Below are 15395 nucleotides of genomic sequence, written 5' to 3'. Positions count from 1 at the left end.
TAGACCAGAGAATCCACCCTTCCGGGTCGGTCCGTTCAACCAATCGCAAGTGACATCCTTCTCTAATTGGTCCGGGGGTGTGGCCGCCATGAGCGTCGCCAAACAAGACGACCTGCGATTGGGTCAAATTGAGAGGCGCTTTAGCCAGTGAGAAACGGTTTGGGATCTAGGGTGGGGGTGGCTGCGTGTTTCCGGAAGACGTGGCGGCTCTTGCCTGGGCTGCTTCCCGGGTTCGTTTTTCCCGACTCAGCTACACACCCTGCGCTCCCCGTGCTACCGCTGCATCTGCTCCCGCCGCTGGCCTCACCACTGCAGCCATGATCTCCTTAACCGATACCCAGAGTAAGCTCCTGCTCCGTGGCCACCTCCTCCCCCGCCGCGAGCCCCCACACCCCTCGCTCGGGTGGGGTGGGTCTCGCCCGCCCGGGTCAATGAATGAAGTTGCGCGTTGGGGGCGGCGGCCTGTGAGTGCGCTGGGGCTGCGGAACCTAGAAAGCTGCCTTAGCAGGTGCTGGACCTGCTGTGGCGGACTCGGTTCTGGGGGGAAGAGGCAGTGGGGACGAGGGAGACGCCCGAGCTGGGGAGGTGGAGCTTTAGCTGAGTGTCTGTCTCGCGCCTGGGTCGCGCCGCCCTCTCGCCCTGGATGAGATGGGCGCTTTGTTCCTGGGGGCGGCCACAAGAGAAACTGCGTGGTGCCCGCGGCCCACTCCCGGGGACGTTTCTGCATATGACGTACTCAGGGTCCTCTACAAGTTGTTAGTAGTATTTTAAATATTCACCTACTAAGTGTTCATATTTGAATATTCGCTTTTGTCGCTTGTTTTTCAACCTTCCAAAAATCCCTTTCAACAATTTCACTTTTCTACTCGTTAATGTTTCAACAGTAGTAGAAGCAGTAGCGAAAACACTTTGCGTCAGTTAAAAGGATTTCATTCGTTAAAGTTGTATATTGTGCTTTGTGGAAGGTTTGATTATTTTAGCATTCCTTTCTGCCTGCCACGAAGTTCTCCAGGCTTATCTCATCTCTAAAGTTAGCATCGCCGTTTCTTTTTCTTTAGATACATTTCTACTTTCCTACCCCTTGTCAATCTTAATGATTTTTGTGTGTACAAATCTCTCCAAGCCCAGTGCTTCCTTTTGATGGACACGGTAGTCTATTTTTACTTCGCTTTGCTTTATTTGCCATCCCTTTCTTTTCTTATTCCAGTTAACTTACTCAGATAATTAAGATTTTAAGAATCAAACAGTTTGTTGGAGTGAAAATAGAACTTAATTTTAAATACCCTATTTCAAAGTGGAGTCTTAAAGCTTTGGATTCAAGTTATAGCTGACTTGAACTTCACAGAACTAAGGTACCCTACACGCAATGAGAAACCCCACTCAGGCTCCTTTCCCTCCTGAAGTTGAACTGGGTCTGCACCTTGGGGCCACCTGCCCTGGTCCAGGAACTGTTTACTGAGTACTTTCATATGAGTCATTATTGCACTTAATTCTTCAAGAGGCCTTCGAGGCTGATTTTACACATCGAGGCAATTTACGAATTAAATGAGTCTCAAAGAGATTCACCATGTGTTCATAAAGAAGATGACACACTAGATCCTGCTAGCCCAAAAACCTTTGTTCTTTTCACTGTATCACATTTGTATCTAAGAACACTTGATATAATCTATTTGAGATCTAAGAATAGATCTTCCGTAGCAAAAATACTTTAAACAGTAGATGTTCGTCTTATAAAATTGTTATGCATTGATTTTTTTTTGAGGGATTGTATGGGGCTTCTTGATTGAAATCCAAAATTAGAATTAAGTTGTCCAAGGAGATTAGTAAAGCCATATACAAAATTGCTAGATTTATTCCTAATCCCACTTGTTACTCAGAGCAAGGACTTAATCGCTACATAAGTTTCTCATCTAACTGTATTCTCCTATCTCAGTTTGTAATTATTAAATAGATTTTTATAAATGTAGTACTTACCCTGTTTTTAGAAATTCTCTTCCATTGAAGACTTATTATGGGGATGAGTACCTGATTTACATCCTTCCAAAAGCCAGAGCTAGCGGGGCAGAGTTGCTTTATGGGCAGAATAGGAAGCATTCTCACTTTATTAAATTGGTGAGAAAGATAAAATTTTACTCTGCTTACTTGCCAGATGTTTGAGGTGAGAGTGGATTGAAACATAAAATGATTAGTGAACCAAAAGCTTTTTCTGTCAAACTGTGTTTGTGTATGTGTGTGTTTAACTGCAGGAGTTGGCCATCATACAAAAGTGATTTGCCAAGATTACTCTGGGATTCTGATTCTGAGAAAGGGTCACCAAGCCCTGATCAGAGTAAAGAGTAAAAAGCTATGATCGTTTTAAGGGATTCTAAAATAGCACACACACACCCCTAAAAAACAAGGCTTATTGAGAGGATCAGGAGGAAGGAGGAGTTCCTGAGCTGCCTCTAAGTCTACATTGCCTGAAACTCTACCATGGCATTCAGTTGAGTTAAATAGAATTCTTTTTTTTTAATGCCCCCCTGTTTTTTGAAGGACACAGACGGAAAGACAATGCTGCCTTAAAAAAAAAATAATAAGATGTGAAATGATACAGTGATTGCCATTGGTGATGAGATGATTCTTATAAAATTTATACAATGAGCTTTTTAAATTAAACAAATTAGTTTTATTATATTGCTTTTTTTCAGACTGTTCTTTTTTGTCAGTACCTTGTGGGCAGGAGGCATGAAGGTTTGATGGTGCTGAAGAGGGAGTTAAATTTATTTCACTGCATATGATTCTTTTGGGGCACGTGAATGCATGAGGATAGGGAAGAAGAGAATTCTGGATAAGAGAAACAGGCATAGAGAGGCCAGTTGGAGCCTCTTTTGGTCCATTCAGGGCAGGGAATACTTGGCAGCGTCATGCCAGTGCCAGTTCTGGCCGAGATGTTACAGGCAACCCTTTCCTGCTGGACTACATGGGATAAAGTAATCGGAATGTTTTGGTTACCATACTGTAGTTGTGAGACCGTTGGCTGTGGAGTCAGAAGACTGGATTTGAATTCTGGCCTGACTCACCACCACCAAGACCACCCCACACACCTGCTGGTTCTGTAACCAGGGCAAGTGACTTACTCTGAGTCTTTGGTTACCCATATGAAACATGGGGTGGTGCTACTTTTTGCCTCACAGTTTTGTTAAAAGAATTACAGAATATTTATAAAAACACTTCATTAAATGTGCAACCATGTTCAAACATTGTTTTTTTTACTGCAGTCATTGTTTAATAGTGCTACTGGCATCTCCTTCATTTTACTTGCTAATGAATTAATCATATTAAACATCTGTCACCTAAAGAAACTTCCTTCAGGAGTTTATTACAGTCCAATGCCCTTAAGTTTTATTAAACCAAACATATTTTACCCCCCTCCAAAAAAAAATCCCTGTGGAAAGCAGCATGGCATAATCGTTAAATACATGGGCTTTGGATCCAAACAGATCTGGGTCCAAATGTTCTCTCAACCTCAAACTCCACCAGCTCTAAAATGATAGAATGATACCTACCTTGTAGTATTGGGAGGATGAAGTTAAATAAGGTATGTTAAGCACCTCGTAATGCTTAATCTAGTGTATAAGTTCGCAACACATATAATTTTCTTTATGATGAGCAAAATCTCAAAATTTTTATGTAATCATTAGGATTCCACCACTCGTCTGTCAACTTGTCCTATTGTGGTGGCTTGCATGTTGCCGTGATGCTGGAAGCTGTGCCACCGGTATTTCAAATACCAGCAGGGTCACCCATGGTAGACGGGTTTCAGCAGAGCTTCCAGACAAAGACAGACTAGGAAGAAAGAACTGGCAGTCTACTTCTGAAAAACATCGGCCAGTAAAAACCTTATGAATAGCGGTGGAACATTGATATAGTGCCGGAAGATGAGCCCCTCAGGTTGAAAGGCACTCAAAAGACGACCGGGGAAGAACTGCCTCCTCAAAGTAGAATCGATCTTAATGACATGGATAGAGTAAAGCTTTCTGGATCTTTATTTGCCTATATGGTACGACTCAAACTGAGAATAAACAGCTGCAAATGGATTGTGAGGATGGCACAGGACTGGGCAGTGTTTTGTTCTGGTGTTCATAGGATTGCTTTGAGGTGGAACTGACTCGACGGCACCTAACAACAACAGTCATTAGGATAATTTGTGAAAAGTTAGAAATTAGACATATTCAGATAACTCAAGTGCCAGTAATTAAATCCAAACTACAAAATAGTTACTTTTTGGAATTTTGCTTGTTCTTTTGTCCATCTTTTCCTCCAGTAAGTTAGGTCTGACAGCTCAGTAGATTTTCTTAAGGCATTTAAACATGGAAGCGTCAGGCTCAAATTTCCATAGAAATTTGCTTCTGGACTGCACGTACTGGTGTACCTGAATTCTTCTAGGCTAACTTTGCAAGAAAGGAATGGCTAGGATGGAAGGCAGTAGCTATCTATAAATTGAGGAGATGGGGACTATGGAAAAAGGTAAAGTTAATAAAAATTTTCAAGTCAGCAGACAGTTTTGTATGGCTAAAGATTTTTTCTAAAGTAGGTGTAACCCAAATTTTAGCTTTCTGGAGCTCAGACAAAAAAAAGGTAAGAGGTCAAAAATCATTAATAGTGATTTAAAATTGTGTTTCCAAAAATACGGTGGCTTATCCTCTGACTCATAGTCTATGCAGAAAGTGCTTCTAGGTAAAATAAGGATTGATGGCCGTTTCCTGAAAACAAAACTAAAATGATCCAGGAGGTGGCTCAGTGGATTGTTTTGTGGCATAAACAGGAGAGTACCACTGTCACCTTTGAAAATTAAGGCTCTTCAGACTAGAAAGATAAAGTCTGGAGAAAGAATGTAAAGTCAATAAAATGATTAATCTTTTAGACAGGGTGAACATAGACTTCAAAGCTTACTCTTTGTCCACTACTGTATATTCAGTACTTGGAACAGTTCCTGGCATCTATTGTTAACAACTCATTGTTTCTGAATGAATGAGTAAACATCGAGAATATTAATATTAGGTAAAGCAGTTTTCTTTGAAACTTCAGAGAGATGATGACAGTACTCATTAGACTACATGTGTGAATGGACTCAATTTAAATAAATTAGTAGCAAACCCTTACATCATCAAGGAGAGGTTAAAAATGATGTCTAACCACCTGAAGATTAACTTTTGGGGAGACAGCTACCATAATCCTCAACATATTCCTTGTCACCCTTGTGAAAAGCGGTATATAATTAAGTGAGCATATTGTGCTGATGTACTGTAGCATTTCTGTTAGGTTAAAGAAGGCATTCATTTTAAGAGGGCAAAGGAGGAACTACAGATATAAATGATATAAATATATAAATGATAGTCATAGAATGTGAAGGGAGATAAATCCTTACAGGAAATCCATGCGTTCCTGTCTGGTGCAGAGGAGCTCTGGGGAGGGAAAAAATATTACCAAAAGTTTAGAATCCTGGTTTCTTATTTTTATATTGCTATGCTTGTAAGACATTTCCATTCATATTTCAAATTTTGAGGTAATTTGCTGATATTAATTTGTTTTAGATCTTAATGAATGTTATTATGAGTTAGCCTGCAATGTTGGGGACCTATTCCCTTATATCAGCCCAAAGAAAAACTGATCAATTCTGTTACTTAGCACAGAGATCTTAATGTGACTGTAATTTTTCTCTACCCTTAACCGTGTAACTTATATTGCAGAAATTGGAATGGGATTAACAGGATTTGGAGTGTTTTTCCTGTTCTTTGGAATGATTCTCTTTTTTGACAAAGCACTACTGGCTATTGGAAATGTGAGTTTTTAAATATATATTTTAACTAAATTCATAAGGAAATTTAACTACAAATGAATTAATACCTGCTAAAAATCTTTTTTTTTTTTTTTTAGTTTTTTATTAAATTTGAGGAAATAATTCACTATTAGTAATATGTAAAAATTCCCATTACACTCTCTATTTCCATCAGGAATGAAACCTGTCATCCTTCTGTCTAAATAAAAGGTAAACTCTTAATGAGGTTTTCTAAATCCAGAACTACTCTGTTAAGTGTTTGATTTGTGATAGGTTAACTGAGGGCTGCCTCTGAATGGGAGTTCAAAATAGAGAGCGTGATACCCTTTGTCTTGGTAAACTTGTTAAAATATTTTGACTTTAAGCATCTGAGATTTTGCATTTGATTCAACAGTGTCATATAAACAGATTTCTAAAAACTTTTTAAACCTTTTAAAATATATATCTCAATTATTGACTTTCTAGAAAGATCTATATAGTTCATTTGAAATATGTACTATACTATTCATTTGTGGAGGTTCAAGAGTTCTAGGAATAATATCTCTTAAGAGGATAATAGAAAGTCACAAAAAATGATTAAGTATCTTTTGAAGGGTATATTCTTTTGAGCTTTTAATTAGAAATAGGAAGAGATAAAGGATAACAAAGTTGTTCAAAATTGATGCTATAATAAATGGTAATATAAACATCATCAGTATCTCTTAATATGAAACTTAAGCTTTAGGCTTCATGTGCATTTATATGAAATATTTCTCATTAAAAAAATTTTGTGAGGGAGAGCAAGCATTTGGGAGTAAAGCAAGCTTTTGTGGACCACCATTTCTTGTCCACTATCTGAAAACGTATAAAATGTATGTATATTTGAGAACACGTGGCCGTGTTCTTATTTCTGCTGCCGCCATATACTCTGGAATTAATAAAACTATACTCTTTCCTGGCCTTGCATGGTTTCCTTTGCTCTCAACTTGGCCATGTCAGAATCTCTCCCATCCAAAGGACCTTCCCTCTTTATCCCTTGCCATCTGCTTGATTAAACTGTCCCCATCCAGCTAGAACTGGGAAAACTACTGGGAAGATGCAGATGCCCTGTGGTAAAGCCTGATCTTTCTTTGTTTCTCCTTTTCTCCATTAAATCAAGATAGAAGAAGAATGAGAAGAGTGGAATATAGCTACAACTCTCACTTGCTCAGTCCACTCCTTGGCTCTGATTGTTGGTTGTGCATTGTAGTTTGTTCCCTGGCTAGTTGCCCACATTAACAGCCGAACAAATGTGCTCCTTTTTATTATATTTAGCTTTGATCCTGCTTCTCAAATGTATGCAGCATATTTAACTACTTTTTTTATGTTGCATTTTCTTTGTGTTCTAGGTTTTATTTGTAGCTGGCTTGGCTTTTGTAATTGGTTTAGAAAGAACCTTCAGATTCTTCTTCCAAAAACATAAAATGAAAGCTACAGGATTTTTCCTGGGTGGTGTATTTGTAGTCCTTGTTGGTTGGCCTTTGATAGGCATGATCTTCGAAATTTACGGGTTCTTTCTCTTGTTCAGGTAAGGCAATCATTTTTTTATTTTCTCTTTCAGTAAACCAGAATATTAGATTATTATTACAAAGATCCAGATATTTGCATCTGTATGAGTAAGGAGACAATTATTTTCTTTAATGGATTTTTGTTTAGATTGAGTCTTTTATTACAATTTACACCATTTAGTCAACTCTAAAAATTTTGATCAAATGCAATTGACTGCCTAAGTAAGGACATAAATAGTCTTGTAAAGTAACTGTAATGCAATAAAATTCATTTTATGACACAATCCTTACATTTAATACAGCAACTAAACAGTTAAAGAAAGATATATATATATATATATATATATATATATATATATATATATGGGTAGATCCAGCTTTTTAATGCATAGAGCTTTATTTTTTATAGTTACTGCCATGTGTTCATAAATCATTTACTGAAGATACCTAATAGAAAATTCTTTGCCAAACACACTATGGGAGATTTTGATCAGTTAATATTTTGCATTTGCCAGTTACCAAGTAAATAAACAATAGTGTACAACGTGAAAAAAGCCTTTTAGTAAAGGTAGTCTTAATCACTTATTTGAGAAATGTATATTGTCTGTCTTCTATCTTTCAGGTACTGTATTACTCACAGGAGATGAACTAAGTGCCAAATTGCTTTAGGGAATTTCTTATTGCTAATATGGGAAATAGACATGTAAAGATACCAGTAGGATATAGCAGTTATGCCATTACAGAGTATTATAAGAGCATAATTAAAAAACGGATTAAATCTAGTGAGAGGTAGAAAATGGTAACTGATCAATTGGACCTTGAAAGGTGGATAGGAGAACTAGATGGTGCCTGGCCACAAACGATGACTGCCCTGACAGGGAGCACAACAGAGAACCCCTGAGGGAGCAGGAGAACAGTGGGATGCAGACCCCAAATTCTCATAAAATGACCAGACTTAATGGTCTGACTGAGACTAGAAGAATCCTGGCAGTCATGGTCCCCAAATTCTGTTGGCCCAGGACAGGAACCATTCCCGAAGACAACTCATCAGACACGGAATGGACTAGACAGTGGGTTGGAGAGAGATGCTGATGAGGAGTGAGCTACTTGTATCAGGTGGACACTTGAGACTGTGTTGGCAACTCCTGTCTGGAAGGGAGATGGGAGGGTAGAGGTGGTTAGACACTGGCAAAACGGTTACAACAGGAAAGACTGGAAGGAGGGAGTGGGCTGACTCATTAGGGGGAGAGTAAATGGGAGTGTGTAGTAAGGTGTATATAAGTTTATATGTGAGAGACTGACTTGATTTGTAAACTTTCACTTAAAGCACAATAAAAATTATTTAAAAAAAAACTACAAAGAACGCTCAAAAAAAAGGTGGGTAGGCATCCATCCTATAAATGAGAGGGAAGGACAGTTTACTAGACAGAGTAATGTTATTGTTAGCTGCCATTGAGTTGGTCCTGACTCAGGGCAACCCACGCACAACAAGATCTGACAGTTGTGTTTCGTAGAGTTTTCAGTGGCTGATTTTTGAAAGTAGGCCTTACTATGGAGACTGTCTTAGTCTGAAAGCCACTTAAACCTGTTCAGAATCATAGCAACCCAGAAGCTTCCACTGACAGACAGGCGATGGCTTCACCTGAGGCACATTGGCCAGGAATCCAACCCAGATCTCCCGCGTGGAAGGCAAGAATCCTACCACTGAACCATAAAAAAAGTATAGGGATGTGGAAGTACATGGCTTCTTCTAAAAAGAGCGAATAGTCTAGTGAGACAGGAGACTCTGATGAATGGAATGAAATGGTTAGAGAAGAGACTGAAAAGGAAGTTTGGAGCAGGTTGCAAAAGTTCTTTGAATGGCTAAGAAAAGTATACTTGATCCTGTGACCAAATTTGATGCACAACACTTCAGAGGTCCCACCCAGTCTGAGGACTCATACCTTCTTTACCCACAGAAATTTTTAAGATAGACATAATATAACCAGGTGGATGTTTTAGGTAGATTGTTCTAATATCAGGATAAAGTTTGCACTGAAAAGAGAAAGGCTGTAGACATGGACGCCAGTTAAGAGGCTGTTAATATAGTAGAGAGAGAATGTAGAATGGTAAGATTAGAATCCTGGAAAATAGTAACAAAGTTAACTCTTAATGTTGGAAGAGACTAAGGAGAGAAGACCCAGGAGGAAGGGTCATGTGGCTAAGAGAAGAGAGTAAGGAAGGAGTTATGGCAGGAGTGCCTTACAGCAGAAAACTTAATTACTTTGAGGACACTAAGAGAAGTTCGTTGGCTTAATTATATAGTAATATTAGCATTCAGGAATAAAAACCAAAGCTAATCTTAGAAATGAACAAGAATAAGGGGTCTTAGCATCACTGATAAACTTGGAAAAATACACTGGCTTCATGGTGTTTAGAGAAGGTTTTGGTACAAGATTCTGTTTATCGTTACTGGATTTTGTTATGAGATATTCTTAGTTTGAGATATGGTATATAGTGCCAAGGGTCTTAAGCATTGTTTTTCTGGATATTTATATACCTAAATGGTAGCACTTGAAATCACACATTTTCATGTTTAAAGAAATACTTGAAACTTGGAACCAAAAAAATTACCATCTTGAATTTTAGTGCTACTAGGAAATAATTGATTGCTTTCGAAACATGTATACGTACCATCAAAATAAGAACTGCATTCTAATTGAAAAAAATTCTGCTTTCTATTTAACTCTTCTTTTATTCCATATGTTTTCACTTCTTGCATATTTTTAATTTAACCTTATTGCTTAATTCTTGAATTCTATCCCTTGTAGTATTTTCATTCCTATGTACCTAATTTTGGAATCCCTGGGTTCTGCAAACAGTTAAGTGCTCAGCTGCTTACTGAAAGTTTGGTGGTTTGAGTCTACCCAGAGGCCCCGTGGAGGAAAGGTCTGGTGATCTACTTCTGAAAAATCAGCCATTGAAAACTCTATGGAGCACAGTTCTACTCTGACACACAGGGTTGCCATGAGTCAGTCAGTTTTTATACCTAATTTTGGTTCAGAAAGAGTTTATTCTGTAAATATCTAAATAAATGCTTTCTTACTCTTCCTGTATAGAGGTGGGTTAACTGATCCACAGTTAATTTTAAACTGATTAGAAGCTGTGTGACTTCTGAGGGCTTGTATTTCAACCAAAAAATGAGACTGAATGTGAAGTCTTATAGACTCTTATAGACTCTTCTAGACGGTCAAGAGTGTTAAATGTTAGACACTTACTGTTACTAAATATTACCACTTAGTAATTTTCAGTAAATGATAGCAGCTACTGTTTTCAAGTCTTTCCCATATGTTATCTCCAGCCCTTTCCTTTTGGTCCCTTTCCGCCCACACATCTCACTATAGTTGAGGAAATGATCAGCAATTGAACTGAGACGACTGATATGCCTGAGCATACCACATAGCTTAGCCTCATGTTCTTCTTGAGTTTCTACCGATGATCACAACATTGTCTAATGACGTTTGTTGTAATTTATAATTCCAAGTTTGCCATTCCTGAAATATTCAAAATTTTAACAAGATCCATTCTTTTTGTTTGGTTAGCAGTTTATTTTGGTGATAGAGAACATACAAATTCTAAGAACCTTTGTCCTTTTCCTCTCCCAGGGGCTTCTTCCCTGTGGTTGTTGGCTTTATTAGAAGAGTGCCAGTCCTTGGATCCCTCTTGAATTTACCTGGAATTAGATCAGTAAGTAATCATGTATTTAGCATTATAGTCTTAAACTATCAAAATAAAATACTTTTTGATGCTTTTTACTTACAGAAATGTGAGTAATTGATACTTGATTGAGTAATTGATAATTTTTTGATTACCATATAAATGTTTACATCATAGAGATCATGGTTTCCATCACTAAATGTATAAACCCTGAAATTGTATTTCACTGTATGCATTTTTAATATTGTTCTCTATTTTAAATGTTATCCAGATTAATGTGCAATGCTACCTTTCTCTTTGAGGGTTCAAGGCATTTTTCAGTTAACTTTCATATGATCTCTCATTTTAGAAACAATATATAAAATGACACCATTTTTTCTTGCGAATGTTTTTTTCTCAGACTACATCACCAAATAGAGTGGATTAAGACAATAAAAGAATAGCATGTTGGGAATCAGATGATATGATTCTGTTCCCAATTCTGTCCACAGCTCAGCAATCTGGTTTCTCCAGGGTGGGCGTCAGTTTCTATCCTGATAAGATAAAGGGTGTCAAATTAGATAATTCATAAAGGCTAAAGACAATGTTTTAAAAATTGTCAAGTGAAGTTTCTTCCCTTCATTCAGTATTCATTCAGCAAATCCTTGATACCAGCCTACTAGTTTGAAGACTGTTACATCTCTGCAGGAGGTTCAAAGGTCTTTCAGATTCACCTTCCTCATTGCCTTCTCAGAAAAAGCTTTCCTGACTCCCTATGACTGGCTTGGGCCGTGCTTCTATAGTATACGCTGCACGTGCCTTTATCATAACGCTACCTCTGTTTTAGTTGTCAGGAAAAAGGTTTATATGTGAAATGTTACAGTCCTTGAGGGCAGAAACAGACTGTTTTAGTCCCTGTTCTATCCCCAGTGCCCATCCAGCACAATACCTAGCACATAAAAGATGTTCAGCACATTTTTGCTAAATGAATGAATGAAGGATGGCATTGCATTGACCTCAAGGATTCCAGCTGACTTCCTTTTAGCTTAAATCCTTAAATTTCAAAACTAAACTAAATCCTTAAATTTCAAAAGCATCTGGGTAATCTGGAATTCAACTGAGTTGGGGGCAATCCTTTTGGCTGTAGATCTGACCCACAGTTGCATTTTCTTTAGAAATTTCATAGTTCCACATCTGTCCTGAACAACTAAGATGAACTGGCCTTGAAGACAAATTTAAAAGATCACAAGTTCTAGTGCGGTGCCAGAGAGTCCATCAATTTCCTAAAGTTACTTACAGATTTTTGTTAATCTTAAAGAGATAAACCATAGCATTTTTTGAATTCCAAAAGAGCTAAAGGATGACTTACCCTTAGAAGAATAAATACTACAAAAATCTAATCCTGTTTCCATCCCTAGGTCAATTTTAGAATCAGAACCTACAGCCAAGGCAACCTAGATATTTTAAGCTATCCCTGGAGAGAGAGTATTGTGCTTTTTCTCCTTTTATATTTACTTTAAAGTTCTCATGAATCTACAAATACATTCAGAGCAACTTCTTAGTTTCAGTGGACCCAACCACCTATTTGTGGTAATAGAAAATGTTGGAACTTGGCCTATCCAGGTATATTCTGATTTCATTTGCAATTTGCATTTACTTCCAGTCTCATACAATTGTCAATGTTGTTTATACTTAAAATGGCATTTGAATTTACTGATACTTCTAGTTATAAAGTTGTAATTGCTATTTATGCCCTTAATTTAAGAATTCTGTAGTACTTGTATAAATGGGCGCCCAATAGTGTAGATGACATTCCCTAGCATTACTTAATTATAATAGATGCTTAAGTAAAAATGAAAATAATAAATGAAAGAAACAGTTAAGATGATTGCTGAATTTTGATAATATAACCGTTTGAGTTACGTAATTTTTATTATGTCCACTAATTATATACTTTGATTCAATCTTTGGATCACCATCTGGAATGCTGAAGAAAGCTAAATTGCTTTATATATGGAGTGGAGGAACCAATGTAAATAACCACTTAAATTAATATATGCTAAAATTTATAATCAGTAATTATAAATTTATGCTTGCATCATTACATCTATTTCTGATGTTGTTGCCACTTTCAGTCTGAAGTCCAGAATACACATTTAGAGTATTTTTAGTCAACAGCTGTTGTAATTATTGAACTTAATGGAGTTAAATCTGTTTGTTCAAAGACTACATAGGCCCAGAAGAGATCCACAGTAATGGTCAGTTGAAATATCTTATGGGTTCATTAATGCATGAATGGCTGATATTTTCACTTTTTAATTTATTTTTATGTTTTTTGTTAAACTGTCAGTGTTAACATCATTTATCTGGTTTGTTCATTGTGTTGCATTTATCATGTTGCACCCTTAAATTCATGTGTATGACATGTCATTCAGAAAACAAATTTTAGAATTTTTCTTTTTTTTAACAAACATTTATGTGTCAGAAGATGGTGGTGAGTAGTATCGGATTAATCATTGTCCATCATACTTTAAATTTCCACAAATCTTCTTGTAAAGCTGGGTTTTTTAATCAACATTTGAAATGATATAATGTACAGTGCTATAGACTTTTTTCTAATTTTTTTTTCTCTTTACAGTTTGTAGATAAAGTTGGAGAAAGCAACAATATGGTATAACAACAACTGAATTGAAGACTCATTTAAAATATTGTATTATTTATAAAATCCTTTGAAGACTATCCAGCACAAAATTAAATTACATGAAATAGCTTGTAATGTTCTTTAAAGAAGTTTAAAACGTATAGCCTACAAAGTACCAACAGCAATTAGCAAAGAAGCAGTGAAAACAAGTTTGTAATCAAGTGACCTAAGCTAAGAAGTCAGCAAGCAAACTGAAGGAGGTGAAATCTGTGTTACAATCCATATTGAAACTCTTGACGGCTGTTTTTATTACTTTTCCACAATGCGCGAAACGCAGCCATCCCTAGAGAACTGTGGTGCCTGTGCCTTTCATTGCGAAGGTGCGGGAGCACCCATAGGCATTGCTTTTTAGAAGTGTCCACTGCGACGGCAAAGGTCTTCCCAGTTGCACTGTGTCTCTGAAAGCGGTGATGCATGACTTAGATTGGATTATGTCATTTTATTGTATTAAAACCAAGGAAAAACCAGTTTTGATGTATGAATCACTTTTTTTTTTTTTAAACGTGGTTAAAATAAAACTTTTATGGTTCTTCTGAATCTTTATGTTTTAAAGCCAGATGAAAATCTGAGCTAGATATTCTTTGTTAGAATGCTCAAAAGTCATCCTTTACTTTCCTGTATTACAACTGACCAGCACTTTTTTGGTCAGCAACACACTCTGGAAATACTCATACTTCTTGGGAGTCTGACCTCCTAAGCATCTGCCTGTATTGTTCACTTAACAGACAGCACTCTTGACCATGAAGTAATCTATTACAGGTTTGTCTCAGTGAATAGTTTTTTTATTTAAGGTACTGAATAATGCAAAGAAAATGTATTTTTCCCTGTTGTGATGTAGTTTTTTTTTTTTTAGCTGTAGTTTACTATTTTGTTTTTCATAAAATAATTACTGGCGGTCTTTACTTTAAAACATGTAAGATGTTAAAAGATTAAACTTATGGCAATTTTTTAAGGGCTACTCATCCAAGCTGCATTTTCCCCTTATTTTCAGCTTTTTCATAACATAAAAATCAATATCCATGATGTATGCTTTATGTGAGCACTCTTCATCTTGAGTAATGGGGAAAATTTCTGAATTCACATGCTGCAGTTATTTTACTGTAATTAAACTGGCTGTAGCTTCTTAAAAAACATAACACTAAAAAAAATGTTTTCTACCGTTGCTGCTGGACAGGCACTAGGAAAGCGCAGTCGTTTCTTTAGTAGCTTCCCATGGTAGCAGCTTTCGTGGTAGATCTAGGGACACCTTTCAACAGCCACAGTACTAGTTGTTTTATCACTAATGATTGCACTGTTTTTTTTTTTTAACAGCCATAACGCCTTTTAATGCATAAGATCATAATCAGAGTTTGTGATTTTTATTTAAAAACGTGTACAAAATATATTACGGCTTACGTTATTCTTAAATTTAATCTCTTAATGCCCAGAGAACTCCCAACCTCGCTCATCTAAAGAAGGAAAGACTTGGCATATAGCCTGATGGTTCAGTCTTGTGGATTACTGTCTTTTTGGTTCTGGCATTTGATTTATGATATAGTCTGTGAAAATGCAATGATATTGGACAGATGGAGACTCCTACCTCAATAGTTCATGGAATAATAAGAGACCTGGTGTTGTATCTAATGTTCTTTAAAAAAAAAAAGTAGCATCAGCTTCACTTGGAGAGTGTCAAATA

At 37.0% G+C, this 15395-nt stretch overlaps 1 protein-coding gene across 1 annotated transcript; it reads left to right on the top strand.

Annotated features, from left to right (window-relative positions):
• The first annotated feature begins 176 nt into the window (after positions 1-176).
• On the top strand, positions 177-15395 carry GOLT1B (golgi transport 1B). The gene is made up of 5 exons (XM_023554178.2): positions 177-342; positions 5730-5821; positions 7186-7364; positions 10989-11070; positions 13658-15395. Exons 1-5 carry the CDS (start codon positions 318-320, stop codon positions 13694-13696), a joined length of 417 nt encoding a protein of 138 aa, XP_023409946.2. The 5' UTR covers positions 177-317; the 3' UTR covers positions 13697-15395.

This window comes from Loxodonta africana, chromosome 4 (genome assembly GCF_030014295.1).
Source record: "Loxodonta africana isolate mLoxAfr1 chromosome 4, mLoxAfr1.hap2, whole genome shotgun sequence".
In the NCBI taxonomy this organism is placed as follows: Eukaryota; Metazoa; Chordata; class Mammalia; order Proboscidea; family Elephantidae; genus Loxodonta; species Loxodonta africana.
The sequence above is the reverse complement of the archived record's forward strand: the minus strand, read 5'-3'. Positions and strand labels throughout refer to the sequence as shown.

Bases quoted from the DNA above. Each gene is read 5' to 3' on its own strand.
- GOLT1B (XM_023554178.2), top strand. From the start codon at position 318: ATGATCTCCTTAACCGATACCCAGA. The intron at 5,822-7,185 runs GTGAGTTTTTAA...TTTGTGTTCTAG, and splicing joins CACTACTGGCTATTGGAAAT to GTTTTATTTGTAGCTGGCTT. The intron at 11,071-13,657 runs GTAAGTAATCAT...TTCTCTTTACAG, and splicing joins ATTTACCTGGAATTAGATCA to TTTGTAGATAAAGTTGGAGA.